Source organism: Zootoca vivipara, chromosome 8 (assembly GCF_963506605.1).
Source record: "Zootoca vivipara chromosome 8, rZooViv1.1, whole genome shotgun sequence".
NCBI lineage: Eukaryota > Metazoa > Chordata > Lepidosauria > Squamata > Lacertidae > Zootoca > Zootoca vivipara.
The window spans coordinates 37,262,062-37,288,603 of NC_083283.1; the positions used below are offsets into that span (position 1 = coordinate 37,262,062).

At 42.3% G+C, this 26,542-nt stretch overlaps 2 protein-coding genes across 2 annotated transcripts; both read left to right on the forward strand.

Moving 5' to 3' along the window:
- Positions 1 to 1,746: 1,746 nt before the first annotated feature.
- On the forward strand, positions 1,747 to 10,578 carry LOC118078913 (monoacylglycerol/Diacylglycerol O-acyltransferase-like). Its single transcript, XM_060277810.1, has 7 exons — positions 1,747 to 1,847; positions 3,688 to 4,000; positions 5,598 to 5,762; positions 7,507 to 7,697; positions 8,287 to 8,347; positions 8,858 to 8,997; positions 10,057 to 10,578. Exons 2-7 carry the CDS (start codon positions 3,781 to 3,783, stop codon positions 10,168 to 10,170), a joined length of 891 nt encoding a protein of 296 aa, XP_060133793.1. The 5' UTR covers positions 1,747 to 1,847; positions 3,688 to 3,780; the 3' UTR covers positions 10,171 to 10,578.
- Positions 10,579 to 18,450: 7,872 nt separating this feature from the next.
- On the forward strand, positions 18,451 to 25,997 carry LOC132592580 (transmembrane protein 68-like). The gene is made up of 3 exons (XM_060278196.1): positions 18,451 to 18,577; positions 24,692 to 24,759; positions 25,830 to 25,997. The coding sequence occupies exons 1-3, from the start codon at positions 18,478 to 18,480 to the stop codon at positions 25,932 to 25,934; spliced, it is 273 nt and encodes a 90-aa protein (XP_060134179.1). The 5' UTR covers positions 18,451 to 18,477; the 3' UTR covers positions 25,935 to 25,997.
- The last annotated feature ends 545 nt before the right edge of the window (positions 25,998 to 26,542 follow it).

A 26,542-nucleotide genomic window follows, 5' to 3' on the forward strand; every position in this document is an offset into this window, starting at 1 on the left:
TACAGGGAACCAGGCACAGGGCCTTCTCAGTAGTGGCACCCGCCCTGTGGAACGCCCTCCCACCAGATGTCAAAGAGAAAAACAACTACCAGCCTTTAAGAAGACATCTGAAAGTAGCCCTGTTTAGGGAAGCTTTGACAGACTATTGTACTTTAATATTTTGTTGGAAGTGTCCCAGAGTGGCTGGGGAAACCCAGTCAGATGGATGGGGTATAATTATTATTATTATTATTATTATTATTATTATTATTATTATTGTTATTAACACACCACTGCTCTTTAAGGGTAGGATCCAGGACTGCATATTGCAAAGACCCATTTACCTTACCTCTGGCCCATTCATTCACCCCTTCCCTGCTAGCCTTCATAAGCCAGGATGCCATATATTTCCAACAGTACAATATTACTTTAAGCTGCCATTGCTTCTTCCAGAGAATCCTGGGAGCTGTAGTATAAGGGTGCTGAGAATTGTTAGGAGACCCCCTATTCTCCTCACAAAGCTACAATTCCCAGAGATATTTGTTTTTAATGTGTTTGTGACTGAATCGCAGACAAAGTACTGCACGACACAACATTTTTGCGGATAAGGAAGGTCAGATGCTTTATTGATGCTCAGAAATCTTGAGAAGCTGGTGATAAAGGATTGTAAGGGAGGGGGAGTGAACAATAAGGGTCATTAGAAGATTGCAAAAGAGAAAGTTAGAATCATGTCAAACAAATTAAACAAGGCAAGCTATCAAATTATTTCTCCCCCGTTGACAAATCTCGCTTAACGCAGGAAAATACTGCTCCTCTGTTACAAGGAATACCTCTCTTCTGCGAAAAGAGAGTAAAACAGACCAGCATATGTGTATGCAAACATTGCTCTGACTTAACTGACAAAAGGATGCTGGACTTCCTTCGCCTCCACCTGACAATACTGAACATGTTCCGAATACCAGAGACCCTTTGATGTCAAAGCAGGTCAACCTGGAACTTTTTTGCTCCTGAGCAAGCATTGCATATTGCAGGAGCAACTAGTGAAGAAGCTTTTCAACCATCTGCCTGCAGTAAAATCAGCACGGCAGAATTTAATTTCAGTGATGAAACAGAGGGTATTAGAGATCTCATAAAATGCTTGGAGCACAAGCAACTGGTCAGGATTACTGGAGTAGAATTGATTATTGAGGATGATTATTTGAGATTCAATATTCAAACCCAGTAGGTGTTAATGAAATCCTCATTTGCTGTAGAATTAAAGAGTCAAGTGCCAATGGAAGAGCTTTTACTTACGTACTAGGATTCAGTATTGCAACAGAATATGTTATTAAGTTTATGTACTACACAACATACATATTGTACCTGGCTTGGAGATAAGCTACTATCGAATGTAGCATCAATTGTGACACTTGTCACAATTCCTATCTTTAATCTGTAATCCATATTTGACTCCATCTTTCATGTTTGATTAAAATTGGCCACAACTTCAAGGCACCCTAACCCTCTTTCACAATGCTTAGTTTCTTCCACCACTAAGATTCTTGCAGCGGTGGAAGTATATATATATAAAAGCTCCTTATTTTCTTAGGTACAACTGGTACCTAATGTACCTAATCTGTAACCCAATATGTTCTTGTACGACCTGAATGCTATTGCAGGTGTGACTCTATATTTCATGTTTGATTACAATTGGCCACAACCTCAAGGCACCCTAACCCTCTTTCATAATGCTTAGTTTCTTCCACCATATAAAGAGACGTGTTTCAATACGCCTAGAAATTAGCCTCCATAAAAGTGCACCAGGCAGGATTTCAGGTGCTTCCACAGAGAGGTGACTGAATTAAAGGCAGTTCAGGCTTACCAGGAATGTAAGTAAAGACTTTTGTTCATAGAATCATAAAGTGTAGAGTTGGAAGGGGTCCCAAGTGTCGTCTCAGCAAACGATCCCTGCTTTGTTTTGGAAATGTGCTAGTATTTGTGTTATTTGTCAGTGTCTGTGATAGAATCTCCCTCTCTGTGCGTGTGTGTGCTTGCAGGCATAAAAACCATGTATGAGAATCTTTTTTTAAATTGCATTTTCAAAAACAGGAACAGAGAGCATATTTAACCCCTCTACCTTTCCTTCCCCATCCCACTTACAACTGTGTACCAAATACAGCATGTATACATATAACATATGACTTCCCTTCCACACTTTTCCTGGTTCCTTTGCTTTTTTACTACTCCGTGTAATCCACATTTTTTAAATCATCCAATTTGTTATCAATTAAATACTCTATCTACTTCAACTCTGCTTTCTTTACTCGAGACATACTAAAATCTTAGCAACTCACTTTGGTAAACATCTGGGGATATTTACTGTCTCCCCTTCCTCATCCTGTCTAAAACCTTGTTTTCTTTGTCCTCCTATCCACACCTGTTTGACGGGGTTGCTATTTCTTTCCCCCCTTCTTGTTTAGCTGGTTTCCAATTTGTATACTTAGACAGTCCGTTTAGATCCACTGTTATCTTTCATTTGGATGTTGAGTTTCAAATACTAGAAGGGGAGTATCATTGTTTAAATTCCACAGTTGTAATTTGAGTTGTTTAAATCTGCCTTCTCTTCCATAGTCTCTCAGCAGGTCTTTAATTGTACCTATTTATTTCCGTTCTATTTTTTCCCACACGCTTCTTACCAGGTCTGGAGTGGGCTCCCTTTTTCACTCCCAGACTCTTTTCCAAAGATTTCCTACTTAATTCTTTGAATGGCCTCTTCTTATTTGGATTTAATTTGGTAAGTTTTGTCGCTCCATTGAGGGTCTTTGAGGCTGTGTGCCAATGAGTTGATCTCTTTCTCTCTAGTCTAATGCAGGGGTCCCCAAACTTACCGACCCGGAAGTGCAGCAGAAATGACTCTTGAACATGTGCGCAAGCTATTTTCGGTGCTCTTGCAACCTGGAAGTGGGCGGGTGGCGGCAGTGGGCGGCAGGGGTTGCCGCAGGCCAGATAAATCGGTCCTTTTCGCACCACAGAAGTTCAGCCAAGCAGTTAGGCTCAATATAGGAAACAACTATGTAGCAGAGAGAGCTTTTACTTGGGGGGCAAAAAGACACACACTATATACACACATTCCTTGCAGTTGTTACAAGACGTCTTCACTCTCTGAAGACAAAAGGGTGTTTCAGCTTATAAAGTAATTGCTGAGGCAAACTCCACACAGCAAGTGCAAAGTGCAGAGGCTAACAAAGTCCTGCAACTGACATTTCTGCTGACTCATGGAGACAGGGCCGTCTTAAGCAGGTCGGGCGCCCGGGTACCGTGGTGTGCAGATCGCTCCGGCGCCCCCGCCCTGCCCCGTTTCTTCCTGTGCCTGGTGGTTTCTGTGCGGCTTCGCCGCGCAGCGCCCTCCTGCCAACCCGGCGCCCTGGCACCCCGCGCCACCCAGCCTACCCCTAGAGCCGCCCCTGCATGGAGAAGTAACTCCTTTTCCACTCTCTTTACACGCTTCAGCCATGAAATGAAACCAGCTTGCTTTAAAACAAAAAACATGATGATCATACATTACTAATTTTGTACATCTCCATGATGAATGTTGGGGAAAAAATATGCTTGCTTGCCTAGTTACAGTGGGGAAAACTAGGAAAATATCAAAAAGCATGAGATTTCATGTAATCATGAATGCTCTGGGGTGGCAGCTCAAACTGATACACTGCATTTTCTGCTTTACAGGTAAACAGTGGGGGGAAGATACCATCACAACTGAAGCGAATTTCACTTGATTTATTTCATTGGCATACACTTCGTGCTCCAGATCAGAAAACAATGAACTCTGTAGTTCACCCTCTGTGGTTATTTATGATTCCGGTTTTGCTTTTTTCTTTCTGGATACTTGTATATATAAATTGGTGTGCTCTCTCATTTCTGTTATATATTTACAAGAAGATAAATAACCACCAAGAAAATGATATGTATAGCAAATTTTGGGACAAGCCAAGGCAAGTTGCGGCTCAAGGTTTCGGTATATACGGAAAGATATGGCATGGTGAGTAAAGGTTTCTTTCATACCAATAATTGAGTCTTATCAGCTCCTATACTTTCATAGGACTGAGCATCAGAATTTCAGATTTGAAACACTGGAACAATAGTTGCCACAGTGCATCAGGAATGTAGCTCTGAACCTACGTGTTTTATGACGTACAAAATCAAGACATATTACAGAAGAAAGGGTCAGTTGGTGGCTGCATAAACACCATACATTCAAATCACATTTAACACCCCCCCCCCTGAAACCTGGAGAATGTTGCTTAAACCTCACAGAGCTACAATTAGCAAAGCCCTTTAAAAATAGCTTCATGGATTGTGGCAAGAGATGGGGATTGTCTTTAAATGTGTAGTGGGTACACAGCCAATGTGATTAATATAACATTGTATAGTGAGACACTGAGTGTGCAATTTTCCTGAGCATGATAAACCACAAGGTAGCTCTGAAACATAAACTATGGAATTTGCCAGCACAAGATGTGGTGATGGCTACTACTTTAGATGGACACTGCGGGAAACAGGACGCTGGGCTAGAGAGGCCTTTGGCCTCATCAACAGGATTCTTCTTATATTCTCAATTCCTCTCAGAAGACTGCTAAAAACCCTCCAAGTATTCCTGTTTTCCAGGGACAGTCCTGGATTTACAGACGCTGTCCTGCTGGGTTTCTGATTTAATCCTGGAATGCCCCGCTTTTCCTATAATGTTCCTTTTTTCATCGGAGAAATGTCGGAGGATAGGGAGGTATGCAACACATGAGCGAAGGAATTAAGTCACTATACAACCTTTAGAAGACATCTGAAGGCAGCCATGGATACTGAAATTTTTTAACGTTTAATGTTTTTATATATGTTGTAAGACACCTTGAGTGGCTGGAGCATGAGTGATGATGAGTGAGGTATACAGAATACTATTACTACTACTACTACTACTACCGTACTACTACAGTATTATTATTATTATTTATTGATGTGCTTCTTTTCATTTGAGAAATGTTGGAGGGTATGTTGATATTGCTTTAGGAGTTGAAGCATAAATCAGAAATAAACTACTAAAACCAAGCCTGGGCCTCAGTGATAAAACCCTGTAGCTATTTATGACATGGTTAATGGTGCATCTGTCTGGAAAACAGCTGTTTGGTTGGAGTTCTTAGGGATGGGAAAGAAATGTGCTTCTGGCCCAAGATACCAGTAGCTCTTTCCCAAAGTAGCGCTCTGTACAGAAGGGTAATGCTGCCCTTCAAATAAATAAAAATTAAACCATCTCAAAGGGTCAAAAACACATAAAAACACATTAAAAGAGCAAAATAACTCAAAGACTGGGCAAAAATGTTTCCATCTGTGTCTAAAAGGAAACAGGGAAGGAATATTCCAGGAGAGAAGCACCCCCCCAGCCCTATTAGTTTTGCGACCACCACAGAGAAAGTCGTGTTGCTCTCATGGCATCCAAAATGCTGGAATACATAGCAGAGCTTTTTGCTTGATTTTAAATTTCATTTTTTCTTCTGAAATACACTGTTTTCGTCCAATAAAAACTTGTGATATTTTATTTACCTTTCAACAACATAATATTTATTTGTTGCCATTTGTATCATTTTCAGGTTATGAAGTTATTGGCATGGAACATCTCCCTAAAGGACCAGGGATTGTTATTTTTCATCACTCACTTTTCCTTGCCGGCTATTCCTTGTTTGTGGGAAAAGTTTATAAAGAGAAAGGGAGACCGTGCCATACAGTAATTGACCATGCCCTGTATAAACTTCCAGGTAAATAAAATAGCAGCAACTGGTGAAACAGTAAATTAGTGGAGAGTTTCTTTCTCACCAAGTCCCTGCAAGTAAGAGAGAATGAATGCAGGGTGAATAATTATTTCCAATTCATTTCTTTCTTTCTTAAATTTGTATACTGTCCTTCATTCGAAGATCCCAGGATGTTTCTCGACAGAAACTACATCTTAAGGATGACTCAGGGCATAGTATTGAAATGGAAATGAAATGAAATATTGTGGACAAAAGGTTATTTTTTTTAAATATAGCAGCCTAAAGGATCTGTAACAAGGGACCCAGGTGGCTCTGTGGGTTAAACTACAGAGTCTAGGGCTTGCTGATCAGAAGGTTCGAATCCCTGCAACAGGGTGAGCTCCCGTTGTTCGGTCCCAGCTCCTGCCCACCAAGCAGTTCGAAATCACATCAAAGTGCAAGTAGATAAATAGGGACCACTCCGGCGGGAAGGTAAACGGCGTTTCCGTGCGCTGCTCTGGTTCGCCAGAAGCAGCTTTGTCATGCTGGCCACATGACCCGGAAGCTGTCTGCGGACAAACCCTGGCTCCCTCGGCCTATAGATCGAGATGAGCGCCGCAACCCCAGAGTCGGACACGACTGGACCTGATGGTCAGGGGCCCCTTTACCTTTACCTAAAGGATCTGTAAATTAAATTGAACTAGCCAAATCAAAATGCTGTTAGGCCGGAGGAAACAGGTCACTCCACTTTCTTGGCCATGTTTACAGGCAGCATTGCCTCAGAGTAAAGAACTGGAAGGAATATGTCCTCCTTGTTCCTAGAATCTTGGGCACATGACTTGATGAGAACAAAGTGCCCCAACCAGCTCAGTGTTCATCCCAATGTGCATGCATAGCAGAAATGCCATCCCCAATGACCCAACCAGACAATGTAAGGTGATCAAAGAGTGCCCCTCACTAAATACCACCATAGTGATTTACTCCACTATCTTTTGAATTATGTTTCCTGCCTGAACTAACAGCCACTGGAGGAAATCAACGCCAGGTAGTTCACCTCCTCCTAAGAACAAAAAAGAGCTCAAATAGAGCTCATTGCAGACTGCCAAAGAAAACATTGCAGGCTTTCTCTGAAGGATGGACCCCACTGTAATTACAGTATTACAGTGGTTCCAATCCTATCTTTAGGACCGATTCCAGGGGGTAGCACTATGTCATGGGGTACTAATCCATATTGTTGGTTGCTTTGAAGTTCTGAGGAAATGTATTCAATAATGTTCTGAAGTCCATTCAGATACCTATTGTACATTCAGATCTTGGAAGTAGAGAATCCAAATGGGCTGTGTCAATCTAGAATTTTTAAAAGAAGTGGGAAAGTGTGCATGCTTGGTCAATATCTTCTCCCAATAATGTTTCAGGCATCTTATTTGAATCAGGCTATGTTTCCAATAAATCATGTAGACTTGGGTGTTTCCACCCTTGATTACAGATTGCAGGTAAATGTTATCTGACCTCAAAACATAAATGAGAATGACATTATTTACCCCAGTAATTGCAAGGCAATTCCTGTGTTTCCAGGCTTTCTTGTATAATTATCTACATTCCAGAACATGTGAACAAAAGAGGAACTAGCATAAAGTCCTCCTTCCATGAAATCCTAGTTATCTGTAATAGAGCAATATCTTTGGAATAACGACACTTGTATAGTATCCACATATTTCTTAAATAAGAGCTATATAAAATGCATTTTTCTATTTGGGGCTTACTTTTTCAGGGCTGAGGATATTTCATGATTTCTTATACATGAAAGATTTCACGAAAGCTGAATGTGTGGAAATTCTGAAGAAAGGGCATTTATTGGGCATTTCACCTGGTGGAGCTAGAGAAGCAAACTTTAGTACTGACTACAGCTTAATGTGGGGTAACCGCACAGGTTTCGCTCGGCTAGCTTTGGAGGCGAAAGTGGTGAGTGATCTTTGAGCAATTTGCATTGACCTCACAATTATCCTGGATATTATCCTGGATATGACGTACTGTCTTGACATCCTTGATCTAGCACAGGCTTCCTCAAACTTGGCCCTCCAGATGTTTTTTGCCTACAACTCCCATAATCCCTAACTAGCAGGACCAGTGGTCAGGGATGATGGGAATTGTAGTCTCAAAACATCTGGAGGGCCGAGTTTGAGGAAGCCTGATCTAGCATCATCCATAGCGGAGGATGGCAAATATATCTGGAGAGCCATGGATTCCCCACCCCTGCTTTAAAAAGCTACTGAAATCAATAACATTGAATAAGAAAAACAGCTTTTTCTCTCTTTTTTTCTCTTCCATTCCTCAAAATCTCAGGGACAGCTTGTGAATTTTCTTCATCTGAGATATTTGAATAGATCTGTCAGGAATTCTGAAGCCAATCACGTCTTTCTTGTCATTATAATGCCAGATGTCAATCATTCCTTCTAGTCTTTAACAAAAATTAAGGTGGAATGGTTGGGGTGAAGAAATTAACTAGTTCTCACCTTTCTGTTCTTGTTTATTTCCTATTTTATTCTTCTAGCCCATTATCCCTATATTTGTACAAAATGATTCTGAAGCATACAGATCCTTTGGAAAGATAAGTAAGTTATATTTATTATGTTATGTAGTTGATAAAGATATCTAATTTCAGGCAATATACATTTTAATAATATACAATGATTTTTTTATTTAAAAAATGAATATCTATTTCCTACCTACTAGTAGTTTATTTCATGTGCACTTATCCTCAAAAGCTGTGCTGCCTGCCGCAGTACTGAATGAACATCCCCTTGCTTACTTTTCTAATCGATTTTAACAAAGCTATAATCTATGAATGGGGTAGGAATCCCAACATGGATGGGAATTGAACAAGATGTAAAGCATATCCTGCAATCTATTGGACAACTTATTGTACAACCTATGACCCTGATTGCAAAGAGCTGAGAAGAGCTGCATGAATATGTTGCATCTCTTTCCCCAAGCACTCATATTATTTACCTCTTCCTCCCTGGGATGGATGGATTGCAATTGTTGAACTCTCAAAATGCCAACTAATTTCAAATTTGATATGGGATCGCATTATTTCAGAATCTTTTCTCTTTCATACACAGGGTTGACAAGATGGGTATATGAGAAAACGCGTTGTTTTCCCCTTCCCGCATATGGAGGGTTTCCAGTGAAATTGAGGACATATATTGGAGAACCCATCCCATATGATCCAAATATAACTCCCGCAGAGCTGGCTCTAAAAGTAAGTACTTGGAAATATAAAACAGAACAATCTTTTCCTATTGTTCTTTCACTCGCTCAGTTCTAAATTGTATTCTGCATAATTACTTCTCATTCTGTATGACCCAGATCTAGGCTTTATTATATATATTTTTGAGCATTATATTGATCACTCAGCTTTTCCTCTGCTTAACTTGTTGAGACTAATTAAATGCCCTCTGAACTACCAACTTTGAATCCCCAACACATTTTTAGATATAGAATCATAGAATCTTAGAGTTGAAAGGAACACAAGGGTCATCTAGTCCACTCCCTGCAATGAAGGAATATCAACTAAAGCACCCATGAGAGATGACCATCCAGCCTTTGCTTAAACACCTTCAAGGAAGGAGAGTTCACAGCCTCTCAGGGGAGACTGTTGCACTGTCAAAACAGCTCTCACTGTCAGAAAGCTCTTTCTGATGTTGAGGTGGAATCTCCTTTCTTGCAACTTGAAGAGTGGCTATGGAAAGCCTGTCAGATGGTTGGAGTATAAATAAATAAAAATGATGATGATGATGATTATAAGGCATTGGTTTGAGTCCTACGCTGCAGAGCAGGAGATAATAAGTTTACCCCATCTTCCATGTGACAGCCCTTAAGATATTTGAAAATGGCTATCATATCTGCTCTCAGTCCCCTCCTTTCACTGTTCCTCATAAGGTTTCCTTTCCAGACCCTTAATATTCTTGGTTGCCCTCGTCTCCCCCAAGCACTTTCTGCTTTCATTCTTGCTACACCCTCTACCCTCCCCACGTCTAGTTCCGGCTTTTGGTTGCTTGTTTGAAGTGGCGGAGAAGTAATTTATTTTTGCGGGTGTGTGTGTGGGGTTTGATTCCTTGGTTGTGCTGCGGTTCCTTCCTTTTATTTCACATTGTTGGGATGCAGTCATTGCCATTTGGCATTATGGATGCCCTTTAGGGACCTGCCAAGGCAGTATGCCTGGTAGGACTTGCATAGGTCCTCTTAGGCCTGGTACATGCTTTTTGCTATTCCTTTAGCTATAACATAATGTATTCCTTTGTTTTTGTTTTTTCAACAGACCAAGACTGCACTTGAAAATCTTCGGGATAGACACCAAAAAATGCCAGGAAATATATTAAGAGCTCTTTCAGAACGATTTGATAAGGATGACAAAGCTAACAAGTCTATATAAAACAAACCATAGTTCCATAATAGGAAAATTTAAAAATTAACTAATTAAAGCCAAATAAACATACAGTGGTACCTTGGTTCTCAAACTTAATCCGTTTCGGATATCTGTTCCAAAACCAAAGCGTTCCAAAACTAAGGCGTGCTTTGCAAAATGGATTAATCCGTTCCAGACAATTGAAATCAACCCCTAAAATAGCAATTTAACATGAATCTTACTATCTAACGAGACCATTGATCCATAAAATGAAAGCAATAGACCAGGCTGCAATCCACTACGGAGTATAAAAAACTGGCAGTGATCTACCCATTGCCATTGGAGGGAGGAGCGTGTGGGGTGCATGAAGGGGGAGTTCAAGGGGGGGGAGGAAGGCAAAAGTTCTCTCTCTGAGGAGCCCCTCTGCTTCTCTCCCCCCCCAAGGCCAGCTTTTCTTGATACCTCCCACCCACCCACCCACCGAGCACTCCTTCCTCACCTTCAGGACTGGCACAAGCAGCCCCCACCAACTGGGTGCGTTCTCCTTGCTGAATAACTATTAGTATAGCGGCAGCTCCAGCATCCTGCCCGTGCCGTCCTGCACCCTGTGAGGGGATGCTGCGGCACTCACTTCTGGGGATGAGCTGCTTCTACTGTGTCAAACCAACATGGCTACCTACCTGAATCTACAATGACTGTAAAATTATTGAAATGTATAAACCTGGAAATCATAATTTTATTTTTTATTTTTAAGAGCCATCTGTTGCTTTTCTCCCTTTGGGAAAGTGAATTCTCAAACTTATCATTAAAGTGAACGCACAGAGAGAGACTGATTCCTTGCCAGTGATGGGAGATTGAGAATTGGAGTAATTGTTCTGCTGTATTATGGCAGTGAACAATGTTGTAGTGCAACTTTTGATTTTGTTTGTAATGTATCGTTATGATTTGTTTTACTATTAATTAAATGTGCAAAAGATGAACAAATCCCTCCTCACAGGGATCCAGGACTGCATAATGCAAAGACCAATTTACCTTACCTCTGGCCCATTCATTCACCCCATCCCAGCTAGCTTTCATAAGCCAGGATGCCTTCTTAAATATAACCCATATATTTCCAACAGTACAATATTACTGTTCCCAGAGATTCCTGGGAGCTGTAGTATAAGGGTGCTGAGAATTGTTAGGAGACCCCCTTGTTATAAAATCATATTGGGGGTGGGGGTTGCAGGACACCATTATTAATGAACAGAGAGGGGTGACAGAATTTGACAGCTGCAATACCCAGAATCCTGTTCACTGCCATCTTCCCCGTCTCCTCACCCCTCCCGCTAGGACGTGACCCTGCCTGAAGGAAGGCTTAAGGATCTGCATATGCACAACAGTTAGCATAAACTCACACATTTCCCCTCTCCACCTCGCTTAGCCCGAAACAAAACAATGTCTCCAGAAGGGGGGGGGGGGAAAGCCGCCCAAATCCAAAGTGACACTTTCTTACTCCAGTTAATAATGCAGCCCATTTTATGCGCTCTTGCCACGAACTTTGCCCTTTTTATATGTCCCCTTATGCCCTTTAGATTATATGTCTGCTTATCTTATGTGTCTTCTAATCGTGAAACCCTTATCCGTATTCCTTAATATAGTCACTATACGTCCTTCACTGTGTGCCTTCCAACGTTTCTAGGAAAATCTCTATCCCCTACCCCTGTATTAGAATTGCTAGTATCTCTCTGTATTAGAGTTGCAGTTTTATATCTTAGAACTGTATATGTCAGGACTGCTACCTTTTAATTAGAAATCCCTGTATTAGGTATGTTTTCCAGGTATATTTTCTGTGTGAACCCTGTATGACCCCAACCTACCTGAACCTTTCCCTACTGCCACCCCATACCCACCCAAGAACGCACGGACAATAGAGGGATTAGCTGGAACAACTTTATTAAAATAAAAATGCCATCTTCAACGTAGTCCACCCTTCCATGGCCTGGAGGAAAACACCTGCCGGGCGGACTTCCACCCCACGGAAATCGCCAGGAACTGCCCCACCTCTGCACCCATCTCGGCTGATTGCCCCTCCCGCCAAACAAAAGGGGACACCATCAGCAACAGGAGGAGAGCGATTGACAGCTCCCCATCTGAAAGGAAAAGTCATCTCCTCACCCAGCTAATCCGACCGCCACCCATCCTCCCAGTCCAGGGATTTCCATGCAGGGACAGGAGGGTATAAAGAGGGACTTCACCATTTTCCGAGGTTCCTTCCTTCTTTCCAGAGGCAGGGACCCTACAGCTGTAGCTTTGCATTCTGCAATAAAGGGATCTGTTTGTTTTTCCTGACAGCATCGTGTGGTCTCTGTCATTTTCCCGGTGGAGCTGAACTTAGTGCAAATTTTGGAGCTTCCGACCCGCGTCTGTCCTTCTTAAAAGGCAACGCATTTTGGGGTACATTTTTCATAACACCCTATTCTCCTCACAAAGCTACAATTCCCAGAGATATTTGTTTTTAATGAGTTTGTGACTGAATCGCAGACAAAGTACTGCATGAGACAGCATTTTTGCGGATAAGGAAGGTCAGATGCTTTATTAATGCTCAGAAATCTTGAGAAGCTGGTGATAAAGGATTGTAAGGGAGGGGGAGTGAACAATAATGGTCATTAGAAGAGTGCAAAAGAGAATGTTAGAACAAACTAATATACAAGGCAAGGTATCAAATTTCTCCCCATTGACAAATCTCACTTAACGCAAGGAAATACTGCTCCTCTGTTACAAGGAATACCTCTCCTCTGCGAAAAGAGAGTAAAACAGACCACCATATGTGTATGCAAACATTGCTCTGACTTAACTGACAAATGGATGCTGGACTTCCTTCGCCTCCACCTGACAATACTGAACATGTTCCGAATACCAGAGACCCTTTGATGTCAAAGCAGGTCAACCTGGAACTTTTTTGCTCCTGAGCAAGCAATGCATATTGCAGGGGCAACTAGTGAAGAAGCTTTTCAACCATCTGCCTGCAGTAAAATCAGCATTTTACACAGGAGGAACTGCTCCATTCTGTGGGTAACTTCGCTGCCACCAAGGTTCCTTCTCCGAGGCAACCCGCCAATACTATACTTCAACCCGGTAGGGTGGTCTAGTGGTCAGACTCGGATTTAGCTCTGGTGTCAGAGACAAGGAAAACCAAACGCAAAATGCATTTAACTATTTATTAAAGTAAAAGGTTTAAACAAGCAAACATAGGCTTAAGCGTAAGCATAAAACATAAAACAGTTCTCACAGCAAGAAAGGTTACAAAAGTAAAACAACAAAACCTTGATGACTAACAGTTGAACTCACCAGAATAGAAAAGCAACTCGGCTACATAGTTTCCATCAGCAGGACGCAGCCACAGGCAAAGATTCACATTGTAGCAAGCCTTTTCGCCTTCAGATGGTCAGCAGGAAGACATGGCAAAGCAAGGCAGGGGGCAACCTGCCAGAGACAGCCAGAGCCAGCCAGCTGCGAACAAAAGAGCGTTCCCCTTTTATCCATTAACTCCCCCTGAGGGTTACAGGTAGGTAGCCGTGTTGGTCTGGGTCGAAGTAAAATAAAAAAATTCCTTCAGTAGCACCTTAAAGACCAACTAAGTTTTTATTTTGGTATGAGCTTTCGTGTTCTGAAGAAGTGTGCATGCACACGAAAGCTCATACCAAAATAAAAACTTAGTTGGTCTTTAAGGTGCTACTGAAGGAATTTTTTTATTTTACTTCCCCCTGAGGGTGTGAAAGTAAACCCACGAGGGGACAAAGGCACACAACCAATCAACAATTAACTTGTGTTCAAATTAACCCATCAGATGTAAGCTGACCGTTAGAGATGTCACTCAAAAGAGATAATCTCCAGGCCTCCAGGTGATTTACATTACAAATGACCTCCAGCTCTTGTCTTCTGCATGTGAAGGCAATGGTCTTCTTATCAAGGCACTTTTACTATAAACAAGCTGTTTCTCAGCTGCAGCAATCCGCAATTAACAGTTACATCAAAGGGAGGACAAGGGAGTGTGAATTCCGTTCTCATACCAGTTTCCTTAAGGTAAAAAGGGCAAATTCCCACCACAACTTCCCCAAAGTTCCTTGTGATGGTTCCCAGCTTGCCTTGCAACAAGAACCAAAGTTTTGCCACTTCATGACAGAGGAGCAGGTCAATTCTGTGTCCAGGGCAGCTGTTTACCAGCTGCATATGATATGCAGACTGAGACCCTATCTGCCCATGGACTCAGTAGCATAGGAAAATGGGGGTGGTGAGGGCGCGCCGCCCCGGGCAGTGCGATCCCAGGGGCGCAATTGCGGCTGCCCCCTGCCCGTGCTGGGCACCCCACCCCCGCAGGCGGCGTGCCCCACCCCAAAACACGCGCTCCACCCCTGCACATGACGCGCCACACCCCAAAAATGCGTACTATGCCCCTGTGTGTGGCGCGCCCTGCCCCCAAAACGCGCGCCCCACCCCCAGAACGCATGCCACATGATGTATAGGTGGTATTTAACCCCAATTAAATTAGCAAAAATTTATCATACACATGATAATAATGATGACCCTTTGATGTCAAAGCATGTCAACCTGGAACTTTTTTGCTCCTGAGCAAGCAATGCATATTGCAGGAGCAACTAGCGAAGAAGCTTTTCAACCATCTGCCTGCATGTAAAATCAGCATGGCAGAATTTAATTTCAGTGATCAAACAGATGGTATTGGAGATCTCATAAAATGCCTGGAGCACAAGTGACTGGTCAAGTTTACTGGAGTAGAATTGATTATTGAGGATGATTATTTGAGATTCAGTATTCAAACCCAGTAGTGTTAATGAAATCCTCATTTGCTGTAGAATTAAAGAGACAAGTGCCAATGGAAGAGCTTTTACTTACGCACTAGGATTCAATATTGTAGCAGAACATGTTATTAAGGTTATGTATTACACAACATACATATTGTACCTGGCTTGGAGAGAAGCTACCATCAAAGGCAGATAACACACTTGTCAGAATTCCTTTCTTTAATCTGTGACCCAATATTTCTCCCCCAAAAATAAATAAATAAATCCTTGCATCATACATAGTTATTAAACAATATAATATAAGTTCTATTACACATAATATACAACCTAAAGTTCTTTTTTAAAAAAACACAATAACACAATTAGTTTCATAACTCAAAAAATTATAGAACTTAATTAAATGAAAAATTTGACTTCCCTAACACAACTCTTCATTGATTTTATGCATATTATATACAGATAAACATGAAGTTCATAATTGTTGATTTGAAACCAATCATCTAAGACTTTTAATCTGATCTTTTATCTAATAATTTGTTGCTAGATAACCAAAATATACTTCTATAAGAGTTATTCCAGTGCGTGAACCATGTTGAGGTTGCACCTTTTGTTTAGATAAATCAAAAAACTATTCCACTCCTCCACTAATTTGCTTCTAGGATTTTCTTTTATTTTCTCATATAAAGAGGCTAATTCAACATAATCTACTGTCTTAAAAAACCATTCTTTTTTTACTTGGTAGCTTATCACTCTACCACTAAGATTCTTGCAGCGGCGGAAGTATATATATATAAAGGTAAAGGGACCCCTGACCATTAGGTCCAGTCGTGACCGACTCTGGGGTTGTGCGCTCATCTCACATTATTGGCCGAGGGAGCCGGCGTATAGCTTCCAGGTCATGTGGCCAGCATGACAAAGCCGCTTCTGGCAAACCAGAGCAACACATGGAAACGCCGTTTACCTTCCCGCTGTAGCGGTTCCTATTTATCTACTTGTATTTTGATGTGCTTTCGAACTGCTAGGTTGGCAGGAGCTGGGACCAAGCAACGGGAGCTCACCCCGTCACAGGGATTCGAACCGCCGACCTTCTGATCAGCAAGCCCTAGGCTCAGTGGTTTAACCACAGCACCACCTGGGTCCCATAGGCAAATATAAAAGCTCCTTATTTTCTTAGGTACAACTGGTACCTAATGTACCTAATCTGTAACCCAATATGTTATTGTGAGACCTGAATGCTATTGCAGGTGTGACTCTATATTTCATGTTTGATTACAATTGGCCACAACTTCAAAGAAGCAGGCACCATAACCCTCTTCCACAATGCTTAGTTTCTTCATAGAGATGGCAAAGTTCCTTGAAACCACCAAATAAAGAGCTGTGTTTCAACACGCCTAGAAATTAGCCTTCATAAAAGTGCACCAGGCAGGATTTCAGGTGCTTCCACAGAGAGGTGACTGAATTAAAAGCAATTCAGGCTTACCAGGAATGTAAGTAAAAACTTTTGTTCATAGAATAATAAGGTGTAGAGTTGGAAGGGGTCCCAAGGGTCGTCTAGTTAACCCATTGGGATGCAGGAATCTCGGCAAATGATCCCTGCTTAGTTTTGCAAATGTGCTAGTACTTGTGTTATTTGTCAGTTTCTGTGATAGAATCCCCCCCTCTGTGCGTGTCAGTGCATGCAGGCATAAAAACCATGTATGAGAATCTTTTTTAAAACTGCATTGTCAAAAATGGGAACAGAGAGCATATTTAACCCCTCTACCTTTCCTCCCCATCCCATTTACAACTTTGTACCAAATACAGCATGTATACATATAACATATGACTTCCCTTCCACACCTTTCCTGGTTCCTTCGAGAACACTGTCCAACCATCTCATCCTCTGTCGTCCCCTTCTTGTGCCCTCCATCTTTCCCAACATCAGGGTCTTTTCCAGGGAGTCTTCTCTTCTCATGAGGTGGCCAAAGTATTGGAGCCTCAGCTTCACGATCTGTCCTTCCAGTGAGCACTCAGGGCTGATTTCCTTCAGAATGGATAGGTTTGATCTTCTAGCAGTCCATGGGATCTGCAATTTATCATTCTTTTAATTCCACTGATGAGGTCTTCCTCATTCCTGGCAAGGGTGTGTGGAAAGGATCCTGTCTGACATAAGACTCACTAAAATCTTGGTGGAAGCAGTGAGATATCTAAGATAAACCCCAGCAGTGAAACTTATCTTTTCATAGCTACGTGGGAAGAGGAAATTAACCAGTTACAGCTTTTTCAGTTATTACAACTCTGAGAAGCAGAAATTTAAATATTCCATACCATATGTCTATTATAGACACAAATTTAAATATTCCATACCATATGTCTATTATAGGAATTAAAATAGTTGTGATTTCAAGTCCCCCCCCCCCAAGAAAACACCAACATTTTTGCGGTCTATTTTCTGATACTATTTAATTGAAAAATGTAGCGAAAATAAAGAAGAATCAGATCAGAAATATGCAATTCAGCTATGTAAAGCTAATGGGTCTTCAGATGACTTAGTAATCTGAAGACAAAAATCCAATGGCTGGGTATTGTGGCATGGTTCCCAATAACCGAAGTGGAAAGAATGTCTAGAGGCAGTAATAACAGGGTTTGGCCTTCAGCATCTGCTATTACCTGGCAGCAGAGCTGCAATCCCACATCACATCTCCAGAAAGAGGCACTTTGCAGTGTATCCAAAAATGCTTCCATCCTTCAGCTCACCGTTCTCCCCACCCTTTTCGCGCCACAGAAGTTCAGCCAAGCAGTTAGGCTCAATATAGGAAACAACTATGTAGCAGAGAGAGCTTTTACTTGGGGGGCAAAAAGACACACACTATGTACACACATTCCTTGCAGTTGTTACAAGAAGTCTTCACTCTCTGAAGACAAAAGGGTGTTTCAGCTTATAAAGTAATTGCTGAGGCAAACTCCACACAGCAAGTGCAAAGTCCAGAGGCTAACAAAAGTCCTGTAACTGCCATTTCTGCTGAGTTATGGAGAAGTAACTCCTTTTCCATTTTCCTTAACACTTCAGCATTGAAATGAAACCAGCTTGCTTTACAACAAGAAACATACATTACTAATTTTGTACATAACCACGATGAATGTTGAGGAAAGAATATGACTGCTTGGCTAGTTATATTGGGGAAAACTAGGAAAATATTAAATAGCATGAGATTTCATGTAATCATGAATGCTCTGGGGTGGCAGTTCAAACTGATATACTGCATTTTCTGCATTACAGGTAAACAGTGGGGGAAAGATACCATCACAACTGAAGCGAATTTCACTTGATTTATTTCATTGGCATACACTTCATGCTTCAGATCAGGAAACAATGAGCTGGTTTATTCAAATTTTGGAAAACTGGATTAGTGTTACTTATTTGGAAGAATACCTGAACTCTGTAGTTCACCCTCTGTGGTTATTTATGATTCCGGTTTTGCTTTATTCTTTATGGTTATTTGTATATATAAGTTGGTGTGCTGTCTCATTTCTGTTATATATTTACAAGAAGATGAATAACCGCCAAGAAAATGATTTGTATAGCAAATTTTGGGACAAGCCAAGGCAAGTTATGGCTCAAGGTTTCGGTATATACGGAAAGATATGGCATGGTGAGTAATGGTTTCTTTCATACCAATAATTGAGTCTTATCAGCTCCTATACTTTCACAGGACTGAGCATCATAGGACTGAGTGCAATTTTCCTGAGCATGATAAACCACAAGGTAGCTCTGAAACATAAACATTGGAATTTGTCAGCGCAGCACAGGACATCTACTTTAGATGGACACTGCGGGAAACAGGACGGTGGGCTAGAGAGGCCTTTGGCCTCATCAACAGGATTCTTCTTATATTCTCAATTCCTCTCAGAAGACTGCTAAAAACCCTCCAAGTATTCCTGTTTTCCAGGGTCAGTCCTGGATTTACAAACCCTGTCCTGGTAGGGTTTCTGATTTGATCCTGGAATTCCCTGCTTTTCCTTAGGATGTTCCTTTTTTCATTGGAGAAATATCAGAGGATAGGGAGGTATGCAACACATGAGCGAAGGAATTAAGTAACTATTCAACCTTTTGAAGACATCTGAAGGCAGCCATGGATACAGAATTTTTTAAACATTTAATGTTTTTATATACAGTATGTTGTAAGCCACCCAGAGTGGCTGGAGCAACCGAGTCTGATGAGTGGGGCATAAAGAATACAATTATTGTTTTTTTAAAAAATTATTATTATTATTTATTGATGTGCTTATTTTCATGTGAGAAATGTTGGAGGGCATGTTGATGTTGCTTTAGGAGTTGAAGCATAAATCAGAAAAATACTACTAAAACCAAGCCTGAGACTCAGTGATGAAACCCTGTAGCTACTTATGTCATGGTCAATGGTGCATCTGTCTGGAAAACAGCTGTCTGGTTGGAGCTCTTAGGGATGGGAAAGAAATGTGCTTCTGCCCCAAAGATACCGGTAGCTCCTTCCCAAAGTAGCGCCCTGTACAGAAGGGTAATGCTGCCCTTCAGATAAATAAAAAAGTCTCCAAAACATTTAGTTTGATATCATGTTAAACCATGGGCCGGGCCGGTGCTAGGGTTTTTTGCGCCCTGGGCGAGATCACCTTCTGCCCCCCCCCACTCAGGGCCGCCTTAAGCGTATCTGGCGCCGTGGTGCAAAGATCCCTCCGGCACCCCCCCCCCCGTTTCCCACAGTTGTCAGCCTTTTGGCTGGCGGGGTGGCATGACGCAGGCCCAGGACTCCCGTGATGCAGGGGGCAATAACCAGAGGCGTAGTAAGGTCAGGTCATCAACAATACACAAAGATTAGTCCACATGTTGATTTCTTACTAAACTGACAACCCATAGGATCAGCGCATGTATGTTCCCCCAGTACAAAAGAGAGTTGGTGCCCCTGACTCCCCCCCCCTCTCCATTTCAAGTTCAGCACTACGCAAGTCTGTTGGAGTTACTGCTGTCTGCTCAAGCCCACAGGGGAAATGGTGGATAGGGAAGCAGTGAACAAGGTTTAAAGAACAGTTACATACAGAAGGTATTATGAGAATGAAAAGGGGAAGCTGAACATAAGAAGAACCCTGCTGGATCAGGCCAATGGCCCATCTAGTCCAGCATCATTTTTTCTCATGGTGGGCAAACAGGCGCTTGTGGGAAATCAGCAAGAAAGGACCTGAGCACAAGAGCACCACTAGACCCTCTTCCTGTGGTTTCCAGCAACTGGCATTCAGAAGCATTAGTGTCTCTGATCATGGAGGCAAGGCATAACCATCATACATAGTGTCACTAATAGCATTATCCTCCATGAAGTGGTCTAATCCTCTTTTAAAGCCATCCAAGTCGGTGGCCATCACAGCCTCCTCCTGGGGGAGGGAACTCCATAATAATAATAATAATAATAATAATAATAATAATAATAATAATAATAATTTATTATTCATACCCCGCCCATCTGACTGGGTTTTCCCAGGCACTCTGGGCGGCTTCCAACAGAAAAATAAAATACAGTAATCTATTAAACATTAAAAGCCTCCCTAAACAGGGCTGCTTTCAGATGTCTTCTAAAAGTCTGGTAGTTGTTTTTCTCTTTTACATCAGATGGGAGGGCGTTCCACAGGGCAGGCGGCACCACTGAGAAGGCCCTCCATGGGTCATGTTTTTGACCAAGTGAGCCCTGCCCACTTGTCACTCACATGATGTCGCAGTGATGCCAGGTGTCCCATGATGCAGTTTGGAAGCAAAGAAACAGCATTTTGCAAGTGTTGATGATCAATTGGGCAGATGCCAGGCATCCTCATTTGGCCTGTGAGATTGTTCTGGCTAAGCTACATGCACCTGCCCCTACACCTGATATCCCGTGTGACATCAGATGTGGGGCAGGTAAAGATGTGGTTGGGCAGAAAGTGGGCTTTGTGGGCCACTGAAGAACCTGCACATGGGTTGAAATCAACACTCAGCAATGATGCGCACTGGTTGATTTTAGGGTCTGATGGGAAGAGTAAAATTGCGGAAAGACACATGTACACCACCTTGAACTTTTTGGAGGAAAGGTAAATGTAATTAAAATGATGGCGACAACAACAACCAGTTGCTAGGGAACAACACTGGGAGAGGTTTTATTACCCTCATTTCTTGCTCATGGACTTCCCAGAGGCACCCGGGTAGTGTAGCAGTTAGAAATTCAAATTTTACTTTAATCCTAAAAGCACTCACAATGGTCTGACTCACTTCTTCCTCTTTCACATCCATCCATTTTGCTAATTCATGAATTATTTTTTGTTTAATATCCTCATCATGTTCTTCCACAATCCCTCTCAATTTCAAATTCATCTGTTTTTGTCTCATCTCGATCAGTGCTAAATTATCAAGCATTTGCTCATGTACTTTGTCTAATTCTGATATTTTCTCCTTTACAAACTCTGTTTCTTTCTTTGAGTCACGTACCTCTTTCTGCGTTTTCTTCATCGTCTCCTCCATTGTCTTTGATCTTACTGACAGGTCATTTACTTTGGTTGTGAGTTCACCTACTGCTCCCTCAATTTTTTTATCAATTGTCTCTTGTACTTCTCCCAATTTTTTCTCCATGCGTAGTTCATTCTGTTTAAATTCTTCTTTAATTTTCTGCCACAGCATCTCCAAGTCCTTGACTTCTTCTTGTTTTGATCCTCTTCTGTCTGCTGGTGTTCCTGATATTTTCTTCCCTTCTTTTCCTGCCATTTTGGGCTTAAAAGATTATATTTAAATTATAATAATACAGTCTGCCTCTAGAGGGATTCTCGGGCTATCAATTAAATTGAATTTAAAAGCACATGTAATATTAATGCTTTCCTCCAGGTGGCGCTCTAACTGCACAACATTAAAAAACTCACAATTTGACAGTTCACCACTGGATGGCAGCAGCCCCCTCCCTCCAGAAGTTTTGTTTCTTTACTCCAAAAGTCGAAAGTCTATTCAGCCACGTCGTTATAACTTCAACCACTTGTTGGTCTAATCCAGCAAATAAGAAACCTGTAAATAAATGCCAAGTCCCGCAACTCTTCCACCACTTGCTGGTTTAATCCAAGTTAGGGTAAATTTAATCATTAAAAGCAAAGGAAACCAAACAGGCTCGTGTCGTCTTCAGCCACTTGTAGGCTTAAATCCACATCGATTTTCCCCCAATTCAAAAGGATGCCAGAGACCAGAGTGAAGCTTAAAAGTTTATGATCACCCATTGAAACTAAGTCCACTTCTTCTCTCCCCCTTCTGCTCAAGTACTGCAGTCTGTTCAGCCTCCCACCACCTTTATTCATTGTTAAAAACTACGTTGCCAGAAGATATTGTCCCTGGGCTGAAGCTTTAGACGTCTAAAGTCCCCCAGCCACCCCCATCGGGTCTCTCACTTCAGAATGAAAACAAAGAATCCTTAAAACTTTAACTCTCAGTCAGTCTCACTCGCCACATATAAAATCAATTGCCTTGCTACAAAGTAGCACCGGACTTTGTTGCATACCTCATGAGCAGGCACTTTCACTTTCCACTGTCTCACTCCTCCGATTTCAACTCTGCGCCATCTTTCTCCCCGCTCCCTTTTTTCGCCCCTCAGCTCACCGAATTTTGTAATTGTTCACCTCTAATTTATCCACACTTCACACTCCTTCTTTTAATCCGGATTCTTTTATCATGGGAATTCAGTGCTTTCCACCCGAAGCCTGAGGCTGTGCTTTGCGGGGGTAGTGGTCTTTCCCCTGTGCCCACAGCTCGATCCCGTCCCTGGATTTACAAGCAAAACCCAGAGAACAAGAGAGCAGATTGGGCACCACTGGGTGCCACGACCCTCGGGGTAGCACCACCCGAGGTTTTGAGGTCCGTGGAGCCTTTGCGTGACCTCTAACCCCCCCGCAAAGCTCAGAATTCCCCGGAGGGAAATAATAAAGCCATGGATTTATTATTATTTATACCCTGCCCATCTGGCTGGGTTTCCCCAGCCACTCTGGGCGGCTTCCAACAGAAAAATAAAACACAGTAATCTTTTAAACATTAAAGGCCTCCCTGAACAGGGCTGCCTTCAGATGTCTCCTGAAAGTCTGGTAGTTGTTTTCCTCTTTGACATCTGATGGGAGGGCGTTCCACAGGGCAGGCGCCACCACCGAGAAGGCCCTCTGCCTAGTTCCCTGCAACTTGCCTTCTCGCAACGAGGGAACCGCCAGAAGGCCCTCGGTGCTGGACCTCAGTGTCTGGGCAGAATGATGGAGGTGGAGACGCTCCTTCAGGTATACTGGACCGAGGCCATTTAGGGCTTTAAAGGTCAGCACCAACACTTTGATTTGTGCTCGGAAACGTACTGGGAGCCAATGTAGATCTTTCAAGACCGGTGTTATGTGGTCTTGGCGGCCGCTCCCAGTCACCAGTCTAGCTGCCGCATTCTGGATTAGTTGTAGTTTCCAAGTCACCTTCAAAGGTAGCCCCATGTAGAGCGCATTGCAGTAGTCCAAGCGGGAGATAACTAGAGCATGCACCACTCTTGCTAGACAGTCTGCAGGCAGGTAGGGTCTCAGCCTGCGTACCAGATGGAACTGATAGACAGCTGCCCTGGACACAGAATTGATCTGCGCCTCCATGGACAGCTGTGAGTCCAAAATGACTCCCAGGCTGCGCACCTGGTCCTTCAGGGGCACAGTTACCCCATTCAGAACCAGGGAATCCTCCACACCTGCCCGCCTCCTGTCCCCCACGAACAGTACTTCTGTCTTGTCAGGATTCAACCTCAATCTGTTAGCCACCATCCATCCTCCAACCGCCTCCAGGCACTCACACAGGACCTTCACCGCCTTCACTGGTCCTGATTTGAAAGAGAGGTAGAGCTGGGTGTCATCTGCATACTGATGAACACCCAGCCCAAACCCCCTGATGATCTCTCGCAGCGGCTGCATGTAGATGTTAAAAAGCATGGGGGAGAGGACAGAACCCCGAGGCACCCCACAAGTGAGAGCCCAGGGGTCTGAACACCCATCCCCCACCACCACTTTCTGAACACGGCCCAGGAGGAAGGAGCGGAACCACTGTATAACAGTGCCCCCAGCTCCCAACCCCTCTAGACGGACCAGAAGGATGTTATGGTCAATGGTGTCAAAAGCCGCTGAGAGATCCAGCAGGACTAGCAAAAAGCTCTCACCTTTGTCCCTAGCCCGCTGGAGATCATCAACCAGTGTGACCAGGGCAGTTTCAGTCCCATGATGAGGCCTGAGCCCCGACTGGAAGGGATCCAAATGGTCCGCTTCTTCCAGGCATGTACACTTATCTGCAAAAGCTGTGCTGCCTGCCTCAATACTGAGTGAACATCCCCTTGCTTACTTTTCTATTAGATTTTAACAATGGGGTAGGAATCCCAACACGGAGGGGAATTGAACAAGATAGTATATTCTGCAATCTATTGGGCAACTTATGACCCTGGTTCAAAGAGCTGAGAAGACCTGATTGAATATGTTGCATCTCTTTTCCCAAGCACTCATATTATTTAACTCTTCCTCCCTGGGATGGATGGATTGCAATTGCTGAACTCTCAAAACGCCAACTAATTTTAAATTTGATATGGGGTCGCATTCTTTCATAATCTTTTTCCTTTCATACACAGGGTTGACAAGATGGGTATATGAGAAAACTCGATGTTTAGTCCTTCCCGTATATGGAGGGTTTCCAGTGAAATTGGAGGGTTTCCAGTGAAATTGAGTGAAATATGGAATTGGAGTGAAATATGGAATTGGAGATCCCATTCCATATGATCCAAATATAACTGCCACAGAGCTGGCTGTAAAAGTAAGAACCTGGAAATATAAAGCAAAATAATCTTTTTCGTATTGTTTTTTTCTTCTCTAAATGGTATTCTGCATACTGGCTTCTCATTCTGTATGACCCAGAGCTAGGCTTCATCATATATATGTATATATACATGGGCGTATAAGACGACCCCCAACTTTTCCAGTTAAAATATAGAGTTTGGGATATACTCGCCGTATAAGAAATATGACCTGGCATAAAAGATGACCCCCAACTTTTGAGAAGATTTTCATGGGTTAAAAAGTAGTCTTATATGCAGGAATATACAGTATATTTTATATATTTTTGAGTATTTTATATATTTTTAAGGTGCTATTGATCACTCAGCTGTTGCTCTGCTTAACTTGTTGAGACTAATTAAATGCCCACTGAGCTAGGAGCTGAAAATGGCTATCATATCTCCTCTCAGTCCCCTCCTTTCACTGTTCCTCATAAGGTTTCCTTTCCAGACCCTTAATATTCTTGGTTGCCCTCGTCTCCCCCAAGCACTTTCTGCTTTCATTCTTGCTACACCCTCTACCCTCCCCACATCTAGTTCCGGCTTTTGGTTGCTTGTTTGAATTTATTTTTGCGGGTGTGTGGGGGTTGATTCCTTGGTTGTGCTGTGGTTCCTTCCTTTTATTTCACATTGTTGGGATGCAGTCATTGCCATTTGGCATTATGGATGCCCTTTAGGGACCTGCCAAGGCAGTATGCCTGGTAGGACTTGCATAGGTCCTCTTAGGCCTGCTACATGTATTTTGGTTAACACTGCAAAGCAGGGTATGAGGGAGAATTCTGGGTTCATGATCAAGGTTCAATTTCTTCCCTATCCTTTGCAGGGGAGACAGCAGAATATGCATTGGGATCTGGAGAGATGGTTTCCTAACACAACTATCTAAAAATCCTTATCTGCTTTTACTTCTGATCCCAGAAAGAAATTACATATTGGGCTTCTTTAGCTGGAAGAAAAATGGGATTCTTAATGCTACTGTGTCTGACTCCTTTAGCTTTTTGCTATTCCTTTAGCTATAACATAATGTATTCCTTTGTTTTTGTTTTTTCAACAGACCAAGACTGCACTTGAAAATCTTCGGGATAGACACCAAAAAATGCCAGGAAATATATTAAGAGCTCTTTCAGAACGATTTGATAAGGATGACAAAGCTAACTAGTCTATATAAAACAAACCATAGTTCTGTAATAGGAAAATTTAAAAATTAACTAATTAAAACCAAATAAACATACAGTGGTACCTTGGTTCTCAAACTTAATCCGTTTGGGAAATCTGTTCCAAAACCAAAGCGTTCCAAAACCAAGGCGTGCTTTCCCATAGAGTATAAAAAACTGGCAGTGATCTACCCAATTCCATTGGAGGGAGGAGCGCGTGGGGTGCATGAAGGGGAAGTTCAAAGGGGGGGGGGAGGAAGGCAAAAGTTCTCTCTCTGAGGAGACAGTCTGCTTCTTGATATCTCCCAAAGCACTCCTTCCTCACCTTCAGGACTGGCACAAGCAGCCCCTGCCAATTGGGTGCATTCTCCTCGCTGAAGAATAAACAGATAAGAACATTGGCAGAATTATTGTAATAACCTGCAGTTTCCTAAGAGTATATATTTAAAGTAGATGAATAAATGAACAAATTAAGTTAATTTAGATATGCAGATTTTTTTAAAAAAGAGATTAAGGAACCACCGAAAGAGGGGGAAGGAAGTAAAGTTTTGAAGTTCATACCAAGAAGAAACTTAGCTGGTTTCTAAGGTGCTACTGGACAATTTTTTTATTT

Excerpts from the sequence above, each read along its gene's own strand:
- LOC118078913 (XM_060277810.1), top strand. The coding sequence starts at position 3,781 with ATGAACTCTGTAGTTCACCCTCTGTGGTTATTTATGATTCCGGTTTTG. Across the intron at positions 4,001-5,597 it reads ATACGGAAAGATATGGCATG|GTTATGAAGTTATTGGCATG; the intron begins GTGAGTAAAGGT and ends TATCATTTTCAG. Across the intron at positions 7,698-8,286 it reads TAGCTTTGGAGGCGAAAGTG|CCCATTATCCCTATATTTGT; the intron begins GTGAGTGATCTT and ends TTATTCTTCTAG.
- LOC132592580 (XM_060278196.1), top strand. The coding sequence starts at position 18,478 with ATGAATAACCGCCAAGAAAATGATTTGTATAGCAAATTTTGGGACAAG. Across the intron at positions 18,578-24,691 it reads ATACGGAAAGATATGGCATG|TGAAATATGGAATTGGAGAT; the intron begins GTGAGTAATGGT and ends ATGGAATTGGAG. Across the intron at positions 24,760-25,829 it reads CCACAGAGCTGGCTGTAAAA|ACCAAGACTGCACTTGAAAA; the intron begins GTAAGAACCTGG and ends TTTTTTCAACAG.